This window comes from Heptranchias perlo, chromosome 21 (assembly GCF_035084215.1).
Source record: "Heptranchias perlo isolate sHepPer1 chromosome 21, sHepPer1.hap1, whole genome shotgun sequence".
NCBI classification, from domain to species: Eukaryota; Metazoa; Chordata; class Chondrichthyes; order Hexanchiformes; family Hexanchidae; genus Heptranchias; species Heptranchias perlo.
This window is the reverse complement of record NC_090345.1, coordinates 21,167,349-21,183,692: the sequence shown is the minus strand read 5'-3', so window position 1 is coordinate 21,183,692 and position 16,344 is coordinate 21,167,349. Positions and strand designations below refer to the sequence as shown.

Sequence of the window (16,344 nt, the reverse complement as noted above, 5' to 3'; positions counted from 1 at the left end):
TTTAAAAGTTATAATACCAGGAGTTTATTACAGGAATGGACAGTTTCATTTGCTTAGAAATTCTCTGCAACAGAGAGGTTGATATCAGACCACAGTTAAGACACTCAGGAACCTGCTTTAGATGTCACATTTACAGTCTAGCTACAGTACATTTATGAAAAACACAGGCACTGGCAATATGATCATACTAATGCTACATCAGATTTAAGTCAAGCTTGCTCTCAGGCCCCTTCACAATGTATTTCAGCTACAGGTAATTTTCATGAGGACTATGTCTCTTTGGTAACGAGACCTGATGAGGGAAAAAAATACTCCTTTTCATGGTGATTTACTGATTGGACTACTTTTAATAGTGAAATAATCACAAAATATCAAAGTACCTTCAACTAGACTTGGGCTGTATGGGCATGTTGTTCTGTAAAAACAGAAGCAATGAAAATTAATTTAAAAACCTTTATTTTTTTCTTAAAAAGGAGTGCTTTGTTCAGTTTGAATTACAACTTCCCATGGAGGCAGTTTCCCTGTATGGCGGAGACAACAAACTAGGCCAAAATACAACTCACTATCCCACAGACTAATATAATTCAGTGCAACACAAACTAAGTGTGAACTCAAATTGTGTGGCATAACATGTGCTTAAGTTACATGTAGCATACAATTCCTTTCTAGTTATACAGTAGATAAAACCATCTGGAACAAGGCAGGTTTGAGCCCATTACAATTAACTGGGATTACAATGCCCCTAGCCTAATATGTTCTACCACAATTAATATTGCACATTGGCCTGTTCAGTAGTTAGTGCTCCAGTAGCTTAATGAAAAAAATCCAGGATTATCCACACTGGTGCATAACAATAACCATCAGAAAACCTCAAATCCCATGTTATTTGTTAAAGACTGCATTCAAAACAGCAGATATGATTTTAACGGGCCTCTGGTCTTGGTCAACTTAGTAGAGTACTCCACTGAGTCAAGGTTAGAAAGATTGGAGCCCACCAGTGGTTAAATCTGGATTATCCTAGTCTGGCACTGTGTAAACATATCTTTCAGATGGGGATGTTGACTTTCATTTACACCATCAGGAGTTCGCTGGACTTTTCCCACAGCAAAGTTTACCCCCTGGATCAGTCCTGCCTGGGTCATGCTTGCAACCTGGACCATAGAGCTTCGGATCTTAGCAAATGGTGAAACAGCCCTACTGCCCGCATCATCCGCTGAAGGAGTTGCTTGGAAACCAGCCTCCACTTCAGGTTGATTGGATGTACAGGTTGAACTGTTGTCAGTTGATACAGCAGGATATGGTGGTTCCACTGAAAGAAAAGGTAGATCCGAGGTAGCTGAGGATACATCCAGCTTGGAGGGTCTTGATAAATGTGGTTCCGTCACCTCTGGTTCAGTTCGAGACTTAGTGCCTAAGATGCTATTGCTTTGTTCTACTTGCTGCTGATGGAAAGCAAGGTCTGCAATAGGAACTTCTGGAGTTTTATGCTGTGCATCTTCTACAAACTTGTGACAATAAATGTCAATGGGAGTCTTGAAATCAACTAGCACATCCTCATCAGCATTTGGTACTTGATCAGAAGGCTGGGCATCAATCTTGACTTTACTCACTTGTTCAGGATCATGCTGAGTTATGTGGATTTCTGAAGGATTACTAGGAATACTAAAATCTGTGCTGCTAATAGAATGTGATCGACTCCCTAACCGTGAGCGAGGGCCTGTGGCAACAATACCACAGCTGGGAAGAACATAGTCACACTGCCCTACATCTTCAGAGTCTGTTAGCTGGCAATCATCATCTGATTTGGAATTGGAGAGAAAGTCAGATTCATAAGAGTCTGTGTCTGAAGAGATCTCAATGTCTGAATCAGTATCATCTTTAGAGACCACTACTGGTGAATCAGAACTCCCCAAGCTACTGTCAGACTTCCACAGATTCACCCGCAAGTTCGGTCTTAAGAAATTAACCTTCATCTCCGGTTTTGGGAAGTTGCCTAGCTTCCGAAGATTTCCGATGCTTACATTGGATTTGGTTTGTTTGACTTTCTGATTGAGGGAGGAAAACTTGTTTATAAGAAAATTCTTGCCTTGGGCTAGGCTTGTACTGCTTGAAATCTGACTCTTGGATCGGATACCAAGGATGTCTTCATGTGGTTTACTGTGTTTCCTGCAACAACAAAAAAATTCAGTCATTTTCTTTTGATGATTTAGAAGTTTTTATTCCAAATTTTCTTTTTAAATTTAGAATTACAGTATTATTAAAAGTTTACTACTCTAACCCAAGAGAACTGCAGCAAACCAAAGAGCTGGCTAAATGCTTTTAGAGCACCAGTGTCCAACCTTGTGCAGCAGTGGGTTGGATCAGTTTACTACAGCAACTTGAGTGGACTGCATATAATTCAATTGCTTTCAGGTTAGGCATAATTGTAATTAAACACCATGTCCAACTCCCAATCCAGTGTGTGTTTCTTAGAGCCCTTCAGCCATGAAATTTCATCCAAGCAAGATTGTTTATAAAGAGTAGGTTTTTCATGGGTGTCAGTAATGTAGAAACACATTTCTCCTTGACAATACAGTGATTTGCATCAACCCAACCATTCAAAAAGGAGACACTGACAAAAGGAGAGCACTAAATGTCACCACTGCCACAACACTTTCTACTTTGGAATGCAGAATTATCATGGAAATTGTTCTCAGCTCCTTACCTTCTACCGTATAACTGATGAATTCCTGAGATAGATGAGAAACAATGACCCTAAAGTTTCCAACTGGATGAAAAAGTAGCCCTGTTGGAAGCAGGAAGCACTTGTCAAGCAGGTATACTCCCACTGGGAAAGACAGCCACTTGTCTGTCTGCTTTAGGCTTGATGGGTAGATGATCTGTTCCTACTGATGGGTTTTTGCCAGAGGTGAGCACTTTCCTTTAACAGCCCTCACCTACTCATGTGGCTCTGTGCTGGGGGTGAGAGGGATCAGGTCAGATGTGATGTAGACAACTTTTGTTTTTTGAGTGAAGATGCTGACCTGCAGGGTGGGCTGAATGAAATTGTGAAATTGGCTCATGAGCTGGACACGCCAGTTTTAAAAGATTCTAAATCTTGGATAACATTTTCAATGTGTAAAATTGTACAGTTATTCTATTGTACAGTGATTGTGGGTGCCAATGGGCCAAGGGACAAAGGCTAAATTTGAATACAAGTATTCATGGAAAGTGTCCAGGCAACATCAACAAAGACAGCCTCTCATAAAAATCATTAGAAAGACTACTTTTGCTAAGTGCAATTTTGTGCATCTTACTTCAAAATAAAACAAATATGTTGGAGAGATTTCAGAACAGCAAGAAAGTTTGTGGAACTCAAATACCACATAATTATGAGGATAAACTGAGTGAGGCTTACATCATTGGAGAAAGGTGTATTGAGGGTGAAAACATTTTAAACAGATAAAAGTAGCTTACCTAGCTTTACCAGTAGTTGCAGAACTAGAAAACTAGGCTAGAAAAAATATACTGTGTACGATTACACTTTATAAAATGAAGCCTCCTCCACTCCCAAAATAGAAGATCAATTACCATCAAAAATATTTAATGATAGGAAAGAGATTAAAAGATCAACACAGGCACAATGGTACATCATTACCATCATTCTTTTGGGACCAAACCATTTAGGATTGAGGAACATAATTATGTTAGATTGATATCCTGTAGTTACAGCAACATTGTCTTGGTAGGCAGTGAGGAAGCTCCTAGATCATAATGTCCATTATTGTACACAGTACGGTCTGTTGGAAGGAGCAAGCTCAGTGGCCTAAATAGCAACTTCTCGTTCATTAATTCTAAAAATGTCTGAAATTTGCATTTTAATATTCTAGTTACCATTAGCAACCGCCAGCATATACAAAATATGCTGCCAGAGGCTACACTTCATGGTTAAAAGTCCATTTTAGTGAACCTGAAAAGCATCTGCCAGTTCTGTCCAATATGCCTATAAAACATTGCTACATCACTCCAACAAACACTTCACAAATTTTGTTTTTGACACATCTGAAACTTCAACAGCTGACTTGTCATCGTTGTCAGATTAGAAAACTGTTGAGAAATAAATATAGTACATAACTGCTTGTTTGTGGGCATCAAAAATCATGTTTCAAGCAAAAGGTTTCTCGAAATACATCTGAACTAAAAATTAAAATAAAATCTAACATTTTACTATTGATATTAAAAATAGTCACTAATCCATAATACATTTAACTCAAAGTTCATGTTTTTAGATATTTATCTTGTGTCTTATAATAGGCAGCTCCCAAAGGCAAACCTGCACCTCCTACAAACTAAAGCATGACCTTGTGCACAAACTAATTTGGGATAACATGCCCTGGGCAAACAATGAACCAGTTTAATATCTTTGGATTACATGCAAGATTTTCGTTACACAGCCACATCAACTCCAGAAGACAAGTAATTATCAGTCACAACAGACTCTTTCTTCCACTTGAGTGTGCTTAAGAGTACATAAATGATGGTTTGATGGTTTCAATCTTTAATATTCGTAACATCAGAGAGGGACTGAAAGCACTTTCCTCGGGCGCCAATTGTTTACGCTGAATTACGCCAGTTTTTACGTTCCGAAGTTTGCTAATACGATTCTCAGGAAATTTTGGCATAAGTTGCCGTCGGCAAGATCGGTGTAAAAACAGGCATAAATTTTGGCATAACTTCTGCGTAAGTCTGTCTGTCTGAATTTTTGTGTACTTCACGGAGAACTAAGAATAGAAGCCATTCTCCTTGCATGCTAGTAAAAAAAAAGCCATTTTGAGTGTGACATCTTTCTTCAAAGAACCTATTTTTAAGCTAAGGAACAGTTCAAAAAGAGAACCTTAATTTTATCAAAGTAATGTCTATTAAAGCTGAAATCATGGCCCAGAAATTGCTCAGAGCGGCAAACCAACAGTGCCCTCCGCTCCATAGGTTTACACTGACCCACTGTGATCTTTGCTGCAGGCACTTCCTCTAATAAAGCGGAGAAAGAGCCCAGAGTTTGCTCCAGCGAAGCAAGAGGATCACTCTCTCCCCTCCACCAATCAGATTGTAGCATTTTTGACAAGCTGCAAACCGTTTCTGCAAGCTAGAACCTAAAATCCAGGAACTGAATGGTACAACACTAAAATCATTTGTGGAAACAGTTACAGGCAGTGAAAAAGGAGGGTAAGAAATAATGGAATAAATAAAAGACAGAAGGAAAAAAAAGTTTTAAAAACTTTAAATTTTCATGACCAAAAACTATTAAAATAAGGAGTAATAAGATTCCACCTTTTTTATAAGTTATTTTTTGTTGTTTGGCAGTCATTAAGACTTATCGTACTGTTAAAACTTAGTGTTGAGCTCACCGTTCTTTTTTAAGCAATTTCTGGCCCCATATACCTAAGTTGCTTTTACACCTCAGTGTTCTCTCGAAAATGTTTCACCAGCTAGCTATAGCTCCCCACAGTCATTCGTTTTGCCTATTGCAAGGTACAACTATAAATGGAACATTTGCAGTGGAGTCCCTCGCGGGACAAGAAAAGATCACAGGACCACTGCTGTAGCTCTCGATTAGGGAAGGAACAATTTCTGACCTGCTACTATAGTAAAAAGAACACAGGCCTGTAGATTCTGGGATGGGTTTTCTGAACCAATTCCTATGGATAAATCTCTGCCTTCTACATAAATAAGGCAATTAAGGAGCCAAATAATCTTCAACATCTCTCTTTACAGCATCCAATAATTAAAGAAACTTGCCTGTTTTTCCTCAAATAATGAGCCTTTGCATTTTGTCCTTTACATGTGCACTGTGCCCTTTGTAGACAGAAGATCTGTATATGGAAGTTTAATTAAATGCCACAAGCTGCTAAGCCTTACAGATGCTCCAGCAGGCTTTATTCAATTCTGAGCTCTTATAATGCAGAATCCTCAATCTGAAAATGGATAAAGTAGTAGACCAGCATCTGCCTAGTCACCAATAGACGCTCAATAAAAATCACTATCACAGCTAGTACTGCAACACAGAGTAGTGAACATCATGAAGTTAATGAAGTTTGTGTTATTCTGACCACCTTAGAGCACCAGGGGAAAAATTACACATTTTTAACTTTCTGATCAGAGGTAAATCAGAGATAAATCAGAGAAGAGCCATAAGACTGATCATTCATATCAGAGAACTCACATCAGAGAACTGAGGTAAGAGGAAAGACTGGAGAAATTTGGGCTTTTAAGCCTCAACAGAAAGCTATAGAGAGAGGTGAACTTGTAAAATGGGTGGAAAAAGTAGATCCAGAAAATTATTTCAAAATAAATCATAAGACCAGGACATAGGATTGCAGGTTCAAATTAAGGACTCATGTTAAGAAGTTCTTCAGACATAATGATAATACATGGAATAGACTTTCAGGTAAATTGTTGGTGAAAACTCTGATTATTGAACACTTGGATGCCACATTGGGGGTGGGGAACAGCAGAGTCCTTCTGGATGGATGAACTAAGAGGCCAAATGGTTTTCTTTGTCCATATTCATCTTGTAGATTACTATAAATATGAACAAGATCTAAGAGAATAAATGATTCAGCAAACTTTTGGTCTGCAAGCGTCTGCTTTGAAAGCAAACTTGGAGGTTTTTCTATTTAAAGACTCACAACAGGAGAGAAAATGCTTCAGTAGATATATTACACACACAAATCTTAACACTCTCCTGGATACCAGGTAAAATTACAAGCTGAAGACTATAGCCATAGCATTACATGAAAAGTAGCATACAGCAACTGCCATTCTGCATCTTCCTCAGTCTCACTGTACAAATCAAGTCACTTTGTTTCAAAACCATTAACTATGTAATTAAAATATTTACACCAACACTTCAGCTCACAAAAATCCCTCCTGGTGTGAAAGCGGTTGTTTAAACCAGTCAAAAAAGTGGGCCAGAAAATCATGCAGAGAAGGCAGCAACTGCCATCATTAACTAAAACATCCAGATTTTCAGAATTCTAGCGAGTGTTTTAAGTTAGAAAAATATGTTTTTCGAACCAGGGTGCCATTTTTAAAGTGTATTCTGTACTTTGAACAATTATAATTTTTCTTTTCAAAAAAGTTTGGTCAATTGAGGATAACCACAAGTTATTTCAGGGAATGGTTTCATCTTCAAAACAAGCATTAGCTACTTTCAAAACCACTCCAATTTCCTCTGGTTAATTCATCAAAATATTGTAAAGAACTTTTCTTTTTAATTAAAAATTGAGTTGCTACATATATTTTGGTTCCACACTTTTAAACAAAAATATTACAGATCCAATTTTTGGAGTTCTCTACCCTTTAGGCCTCCCCATGCTGCACGATTCCATAAGTGGGAATGGAAACCCTGCTGAGGCTTTCTACCTGTGATGGTAGGTTACCCTCAAAGTAAATAAGTGAGTGGTGCAAATTATGGGTGGGGGCAGTTCAAAGACCTCATTCCACATCTTCCCCAACTGAGGTCAGCAAGTTATGTCAGGTTGACCCTGCATCTTACAGCTCTGAAGCCATTAGCAAACTAATGAAGCAGAGACTAGCCACTTCATTGAGGGGAATGGGAAAAAGAAATTTATTCCAGACCACACACTTCAATCTTTCTAGAGGTCAAAATACCTACTTTGGTCATGGTTTTTAAACCAGTTTAATATTTTCCTATAAAATGCAACTGATGCAAATTCTGATAGCAATTTCTTCACTGCCATTTCCAGTGTTCACATTTTAGAGCGATTTCAAATGCAAGGTAATAAAGGGAACAGCTCCAGCCTCAGAGGAGGAAATTTAGAATTCAAGTCCCATTAAATCTGATCAGATATGTTTTTAGGTTATTGAACGGGCAGGTTCATGGAGAAACAGATAGGTTTGCTGATAACAGCGCAAAATAAATCTTTCAGCTTCTGATGGTAGATTGTCAAAGTCAATTGTGGCATGTAATCCAAGGACTGAAGCTAGAGGCTTCTTTCCACATTATGTCAACCATAGTTCAGTGGTAGCATTCTTATCTGGACAGAGGTTGTGGGTTCAAGGCCACTCCAGAGACCTGAGCTCATAACTAGACTGGGATTTCAGTGCAGTACTGAGGAAGTGCTGCACTTTTGGAGGTGCTGCCTTCTGACTGAGTTGTTAACCAAGGCCCCATCTGCCCTCTCAAATGGACATAGAAGATCCTATGGCACTATTTGAAGAAATGTAAGGAATCTTACAACACCAGGTTATAGTCCAACAACTTTATTTTAAATTTTTAAAATAAAATTGTTGGACTATAACCTGGCGTTGTAAGATTCCTTACATTTGTCCACCCCAGTCCATCACCGGCATCTCCACATCATCACTATTTGAAGAGCAGGGGAGTTCTCCTGGTGTCCTGGCCAACATTTATCCCTGATCCAACACCACTAAAATCAAATTATCTTGTCATTTATTATCTTACGGTGTCCAAATTGGATGCCACATTTCCCTAAAGTAGAACAGTGACTACACTTCAAAAGTACTTAACTGGCTGTGAAGCACTTTAGGACATAGCGCCTTTCACAATTTCAGTATGTAAATTTCTGAATGTGAGATTTCCCCCCCCCCCCCCCCCCCACCAAGTCAAAACAAAAATCAGCCACAACCAGATAGGTGCTTTCTCAGGTCAAAAATAAAACAATGTTCATAATAAGAAAACTTAAGGTTTAATCTGCAAAACAATTTTGGAAGGAACAAATAAAATACTTTGTTAATGAAACATTTACAACAACCTTCATGAAGTATAATGCTAAAAAGGAGCGGGAGTGCATCATTAGCTTCATCTTGAGTGCCTCGATCCCCCATGGAATTTGGTTTAGCAGTCTATGTGTGGCACAGGTGACAATGTACACTCCACATCAGTGCTGCCAGTTAGCAGAGAAAGATGAAGTGCTCCCTGCATCAAAAGTGAAAGCAGCTGCAAACATCACACCAAAACTGTAGTACGTGAATGACGACATTTCTGGGCATTGAGATTTAGCCTAATTTGGTCATTCACCTTTTGGGAACAATCAAGATTACCCTAAAAACAGAAGACTTAATCATATCACAGATCTAGAGCTGGGATATACTGCAGACTTCCTCGGTATCTGCAGTGTTAAATACCTTTACTACAGTTTCCTACAATTTACACATGGCTCCTATGCAGCAGGCCAGAACATTGGTTCATGCACATACAAATATCACCTCTACAAAGGTCTCTGCTTCATAACTCTGATTATTAAACTATGCAAGAAATGCATTCTGTAGATATTTCCTCTTGTGCAATAATTCAATCTTTGTTATTCTAAATATTGCTGTAGCAATAAATTGCTTCAGTCATCAGCTTCTGTGTAATTATATTGCTTGTAAATAAATTTGACTCCTAATTTTAGCCTGAATGCTAAAACACAGTGATAAAAGGTTGATTACTGCTATTGTAGCATGCTATCCTATTGATAATGAGCATAAGTGTAGTTTGTTTTCAGTTCACAGAGGATTCATTCACTTATGGAAATTGGGAGAAATCTAGAATTGCAACAGTTACCAATGAATATGTGCAGGTTTTATATTTGACTTTTATTTTACTGCAAGATAAATTATGCAGCTTAAAAGAGGGTTAAAGTCTCTATTTTATTGCAAACCTTTTGCAGCAGGAAAGGGCTACTAGTACAAGCCTGAGCACACAGAGAGCAAATCACCGTTATTTCTGACTTTTCCTACTACAACTGCATGCTCCATAGTTGGATTAATGAACTATTCAACATTTAAACCAGTTATGTGCTTCATTAGCCCCTTGAGATGCATTAAAGGAGTATTACAGGTGCATCATGATTAGCCACTTCTTGTTATCACTAACAAAAAAAAACGTTGATTTACATAGCGCCCAACCTTAAGACGTCCCAAAGCACTTTACAGCCAGTGAAGTGCTTTTGAAGTGTAATCACTGTTATAATGTAGGAAACGGGGCAGCAAATTTGCACACAGCAAGGTCCCACAAACAGTAATGAAATATATGACCAGATCATTTTTTTTTAAGGCGTTAATTGAGGGATGAATGTTGGCCTGGACACCGGAAGAACACTCCTGCTTCTCTTCGAATAGTGCCATGGGATATTTTACAACCACCTGAGGGTGCAGATACAGCCTTGGTTTAACGTCTCATCTGAAACACAGCACCTGCAATAGTGCAGCATTCGCTTATTGCTGAACTGAAGTGCCAGCCTAGATTATGTGCTCTGGAGTGAGGCTTGAACCCTCAACATTCTGACTCAGGTGGGAGTGCTACCACTGAGCCAAGGCTGACACAAAATAGGATTCTTAGGAATCATATCTTTCAAAAAAATGCATGATGAAAATTTTGTTAGCAAATTTTCAGCCCTTTTATAGTGATTAAGAAGGAAGCACTGGTCTGGGGGCCTGCTGGGTTACCCTGGGAATTTTGCAGGAAATCTAAAAAAAGGCAACTGGAGAAATATTAATTTACTGACTAAACACTCTAGTTGCAAGAGGTCAAAGTGAGTAGAATGAAGTGGAGTTGGTTTGAAGCTACCTACAGTTATGTTAGTGCGAGTCCATTTAGTAAGGCAGGTCAGTGACAAAAAGTGTAGGGCAGAACTTGCATGATGTGCGAGTAAGCAGCGAGCAGAAGTCGGACAATCGGGCATCCAACCTCGTTCAAACAATTCACGGACCACTTCATTTTCCATCAGGTAACAGTGTAAGTTATGAGGCCGTGCTACTGGCATGCACAGCCTCATTTTAATATTTAAATTCAATTATACTGGATCCTTTGGATGAGGCTCCACCCACAGTTTGAGCCTTGCCCATAAAAACAGAATATAGGGTTGTCCTGGAACCTTGCTTGCTGAAGCAACTTCCTTAAAAAGGAAGAAAGTAGGCTTTTGATGGTTATTTTGTTTTTATTGTTTCTTTTATACCCTTTCGCTCCATCATTAGTTGGTTTTGCTGGGCAGTTCATATTTACACTGGGAGAGAGGGCATTCCCCACCAATCACAATTCTTGGCTGCTGCTGGCTTTGTTGTCACATTCTACAAGAATGACGATAAGTACTCGTATGGATTTCCAAACGCACTGTATAATTGGTGCTTTGGCCACACCAGTCACCATTCTGTGACTTGCGTTTATACGACCTCCACACATACTGGATGTGTCAGGAGACTTACTTCTGTCACCTCTACTTAACACAAGTGCCAGAGTTCTGCCATCTGCTGTACCATGACCTGCAGACAACATTTAGATCAGGAACTCTCGTCCTGTAGAAGTGAAGATTACCACAGCATGGGGCTTTCATGCTAATGGATCCTTTTAAACCACTCCAGGAGACACCTGCCACATTGGGAAGTCTGCAGTGCGCACAACCAAATAAACATCAACTATTTTGGTTACAAGAGGCAACATCTTCCATCACCTTTCCTGTGGAAAGGACACAACAGCTGGACAGAACACAGCTTTCATTAAGCGGCAGGATTCCCTCAAGCATGTGGCATTGCATGTGGTACCAATGTGGGCATCAGGGCTCTTCATATCAACTCAATAGCCTTCATGAACCGAAAGAATGCAGATAAAAAAATATGGTGGATGTTATATACATGAATTTTCAAAATGTATAATGTGTTACACAAGAGACTTATGAAAATTAAGGCATATGGCGTTTAAGAGAATGCAGATATATGAATACAGAGATGGCTAGAGGACAGAAAGCAAAAAGGAGGGGTAAAATGGATGGGTTTCAGATTTGTGGGCAGTGGTGTGCCCCAGAGATCTGTGACAGAACCTCTATTGTTTTCCATTTATGTAAATAATTTGGATAAGAGGAATAATATTGAAATCTGCTGATTAGGAGGCATGGCAAACTGAGGAGGAATGCAGGGGATTAGAGACAGGTTAGCAGATTGGAGTAATGGGAATTCTGCGCCGAGAACTGTGAAGCATTGGCCGAGAAATTGCTCGCAGCGGTGAGCCAACAGCGCTCGCTGCTCCATATATTTATACTAACCCACTAAGTCACCGTGGTCTCTACTGCGGGCACTCCCTCTAATGGGAAGTGAAGAAGAGCCCAGCGTTAGTTCCAGCAAAGCTAGGACCCATGGGAGAAGCCCCTCGACCAATCTGATAGCTTGTCAAAAATGCTGCAAACATTTTCTGCAAGTTTGGAACGTGAAATCCAGAAAGTGAAAGGTACAACACTAAAATGATTTGTAAATTTGACAGCAAAAAAAGGATAAGAAATAATTGAATGAAATTAGACAGAAGGGAAAAGTAAAAAATTTTTTACATTTTTTAATTAAATGACCAAATACTCTTAAGAGTAATGGGACTCCACATTTTTTAAAAGTTAATTTTTAGTTGTTTTGCAGTCATGGCTTACTAAGACTGTTCAAACTTAGTTTAGACCTGGTATTTAAGTGTACCTGTTTTGTGGCATTATTATTACTGTCCAGCTGGGCAAGTTGGCATTGTTTCCACTGATTGCAGCCGGCGATATCCCTGTAATGCAAAGCTGTCATATCGCCGGCAAACCAGGAGGAGTAAGTTCCGGATTTCCGCATTTCACTCCGCACGTGCGAACGCCGGGACTTGCTCCTCAATTTCGCCACCAGCAACAGTGAATGCTGTTGGGCTCTGTTCTTTAAGCAATTTCTGGGCCAATATGTTTAGGGAAGGAGAACAGTGAAAGGAAGTGTACCCTACATGGTAAGATTCTTAGAGTGGAGAAACAGACACAGTCACAGGTGCAAATGCATTTCCACCTTTTTTTAAAAAGGTCTATGTAAGTAGAAAAGGTCACGAAGAGCAAAATGGGATTCAGAGCTTTATACATAAAGCAAGGAAGTGATGTGGGCCAACTTAATAAAAGCTATTCCAACTCACCTGTCTAATTTCTTCTCCACAATTGACACATCTATTCCCAGGCTCTGCTTTGTAAGTTGAAGCATCTCTGCAATGCACTGAAGGGTGTCTGCAAACCAATTAAAAAGACTATCAGTGTTGCTAGGTCTTAAAATATTGAGATTTCTTGCTCCTTCTCTCATGAAGGCATTGATTCCTTGCTCAGGTGGTGGTTCCACAGCCCACTAGTACCTTGTCCAAGTGGCCATTATTCATCTACATGCCTTGACAGCGAGTATGACAGGACATTAGATTCATACGGGTGTCTAACTAAGGTTCCAAGACACCCCATTAGGGGTTGCTGAACAGAAATTATGGCCGCTGTTTGCAATACAGCTGCATTTATTAGAATTTTTAAAAGTACTGATTTTGGATAAAAATGTCAATTGTACTGTAACATTCAAGGAACTTCTACAGGATGGTGTATAATTAGGGATCATGAACAAGGAACATTTTGGATTTGTTTCTAATCAGATGGTACACCTCACATATAGCAGCACTACAGCTATGAATTGACTAAATCAGACATTATGTCAACTTTTTCAGATGGCAGGAGCAGCTTTAGGATTTTGCTGAAATTTCATTTTAGCAAAGGACCTTCTTACCTTTTCCATCCTCCTCAGGGTTTCGAGTCACAGCTCTCAGCGTGTGAAAGTATCCGCCAGTTCCATTGTGTTTGTAATGCAGCCTCATACAAGTAAACTTGGGCTTCCCAAAGAAAGTTGGCTCTGGACCTTTTTTAAAAAAAACACCATTACAATATACTTACTTTCATCATTATTGGTTACAAAGAAGTATTTACAAAATCATTAAATATTGTATATAATACTCGTCCCCTTATAGCAGTTTTTCAGTGCCAAAACGTTTTGTATGCGAGTGAAAATTTTAGTTACAGTAAACTAATCAATCTCTCGTCGTATTACACACAGTAAGTCAGAGAACATGGTCTCCCTCTTACTTATCTGTTGTCTTCGTGTTGTTATTTCGCTTTCTCTCTTCCTTCCATTTCTCTCCCCGTAATTTTTTTTTTTGCTTCCCTGTCCTCTTCTGCTTCTATCTGTCTTTTTCTTCCTTCCTTCCTTCCTTCCAGGTGGGAGGCGATAGATGGAATGGGAAAGGAGCCACTAATGATTGCAAGCTACATCTGGAGTGGGAGTTGTGAGGAAAATGTGATCTTCAGTGGCTCCCTTCTCATTCCTACAACTCACTTTCCTCCACCCCTTTGCTTCCATCATGTCCCCCATACCATCAGTTACACTACCCTAACTCTTCCCCTTTGAACTACCTGATCAATCCCCATATCCTCTCTCCACCTTTACTCCAGTTCTTCACTTTAACCGTAACGCTCCATCCAACCCCCTGCACCCATTTCCACCACTCAAGGGTAGGTATTGAGGGGCTCTCTAACTTTGTATTGCTCCTGCCCTCCCCCATCCATTTATTTCTCTCTCGGGCTCCGTTTGCTTTCAAAATGCAGTATATTGTGTTTTATTCCATCAATAGAACTGACTGAATGGTACTAATTGTACTTGAGAAATTAGGTACACTGCACATGCTCAGATTGCACAATCAAAATTTAGCTCACAGAATAAAGTTCCAGGCAAAAGCCCAGGCTTCTTGGAGAGGTCGAGTCCTTCAAGTAAACACTTCAATGTAGCCATTAAAAAGCTCAATACAATTCAATGGATCAATTAAATCAGGTTATGACTTATGAGGAAAAGGTATTATGTGACCAGAGCATAGATAGGATATTCTACATGGTTTTCCTATAGATGAAGGAGACAGCTGTGTTACTGTGAGACTATGCTGTACAAGTATGTATGTTCTGCATGCCTTCAAGGTGGAGCTGGACCAGTTCCTGACTGGGGCAGAAATCACATCATATAGTAAGTGTCTTTATGGATAACACTTGGTTTCTATCGCCTGGGGCGGGGGGGGGGGGGGGGGGGGGGGGGGGAGAAAGAGAGGAATTTTCCAGAGTATATTTTCCCTTATTGGCCCTGGATTTCTTCCCTGTTCTTTTGCCTCCCCCAGAAGATTACATGGCAGCCAGGAAGGGGAGGTTAGGTGGGGGGAGTGGGGAGGAGGAGGGATGAAGTGTTTGATGATCCTGCAGTCATTTTCATATGTTCGTATGTAAGTGTTAGGGAATATCAGATATTATTTGACCAATTAAAACATTTAGAAAATAAAAGTAATTGTGGCAAAACCTGTGTGTGATTGAAGTATTATTACATCCCACAGAACAGCTTCACGTTCTTAAGGAGATCCATTTTTTCACTATGGAAAGCAGGAAATTGCTCACAGTCCTTGCCATAGTATCGTGCTTGGCAGTGGAAACAGGAATCAGTGCTGCATCCAGACTGAAGACAACCAAACTCCATGGAGTCATTTATCTCTAAGTAGAATACTGAATTTACCCCTTATTCAGGGCTCTTGGTCAAAATCAGAATGCAAGGACATTCAATCCCAAAGTTAAAACCAGTAGCAGATTATTCAACTGTTCATCATAACCAGTATGCAACAACAGAATTTGGGATTTCAGTTTCTCAGATAAGTACGGAGAATTTAATAGTGAAAGGTAACTTGTTTTGCATTGTTTTTCGGTTCAAAATATCAAATGTTGATATAAAATGAAACTGTCTCACATTGTAAGGCAAAATAGTGAGCGCCTCATATCAGCATTACTGAAAACTGCATTACAAGTATGAAATAAAAAAATCACAGTGCCTGGGCACAACAGCCGTTTTCACTGCCTCCTTATATTTTTTTTAAATATACAAACAGGTGCGTGCACAGGAAAGTATTACAACAAAACATGCAGGGATCAATCTATAACCGTCCCAGCAAGGGCTAGCAGGCAGATTAATACTGGAGTGTACAGCATCTCAAAGTAGGAAGGGAATTCAAGCTGCAGCACTGGCAAATACTGTACACTCATCACAACAGAATGAGAATCAGACGGCAGTATCAAAACAAACCCACCGATTTCAATCTTCTCCAAATCTTCCAAGTTCAGTCTTTGATACTGGTTCACTTTGTCAACTTCATCATCATAGCTGCCAATGGAGAGAGATAGAAGTGTAAATGCACAAGTGAACAATCGTACACTCACTCATTGGTTGCTTGGCAACAATCAGTTATAAATTTTATTAGTCCGGTCATGAAACAATCTTTGGTAACATTTAATGAGTTTTAAACAAGCTGGCCATTTACTTACTAGGCCACATAGTAGGCACAGTTGGAGAGAAGGAGGAGCACATCAACATCTCTGTGGGTGGCATCAATAAGACTGCAAAAGAATTACAATTTCAAGCAATATAAATTATTTCCTATGGGAACCCTCAACAGTCTTTTCCTATCAGATGGAAACTGTACTTAAAGCTTCAACTAGAAATGCATGTGTTGAA

General features: G+C 39.5%; 1 protein-coding gene across 2 annotated transcripts in view; it reads right to left on the bottom strand.

The window, feature by feature from the left end:
• inpp5f (inositol polyphosphate-5-phosphatase F) overlaps positions 1–16,344 on the bottom strand; it is a 192,797-nt gene continuing 176,453 nt past the window's right edge. For both annotated transcript variants that reach the window (XM_068002246.1, XM_068002247.1), the window contains 5 exons: positions 16,155–16,226; positions 15,920–15,993; positions 13,540–13,668; positions 12,917–13,004; positions 1–2,166 (listed from right to left, as the gene is read on the bottom strand). In XM_068002246.1, the coding sequence (XP_067858347.1) occupies positions 1,002–2,166; positions 12,917–13,004; positions 13,540–13,668; positions 15,920–15,993; positions 16,155–16,226 (1,528 nt within the window). In that variant the 3' untranslated portion in view covers positions 1–1,001. The remainder of the gene's footprint in view (positions 2,167–12,916; positions 13,005–13,539; positions 13,669–15,919; positions 15,994–16,154; positions 16,227–16,344) is intronic.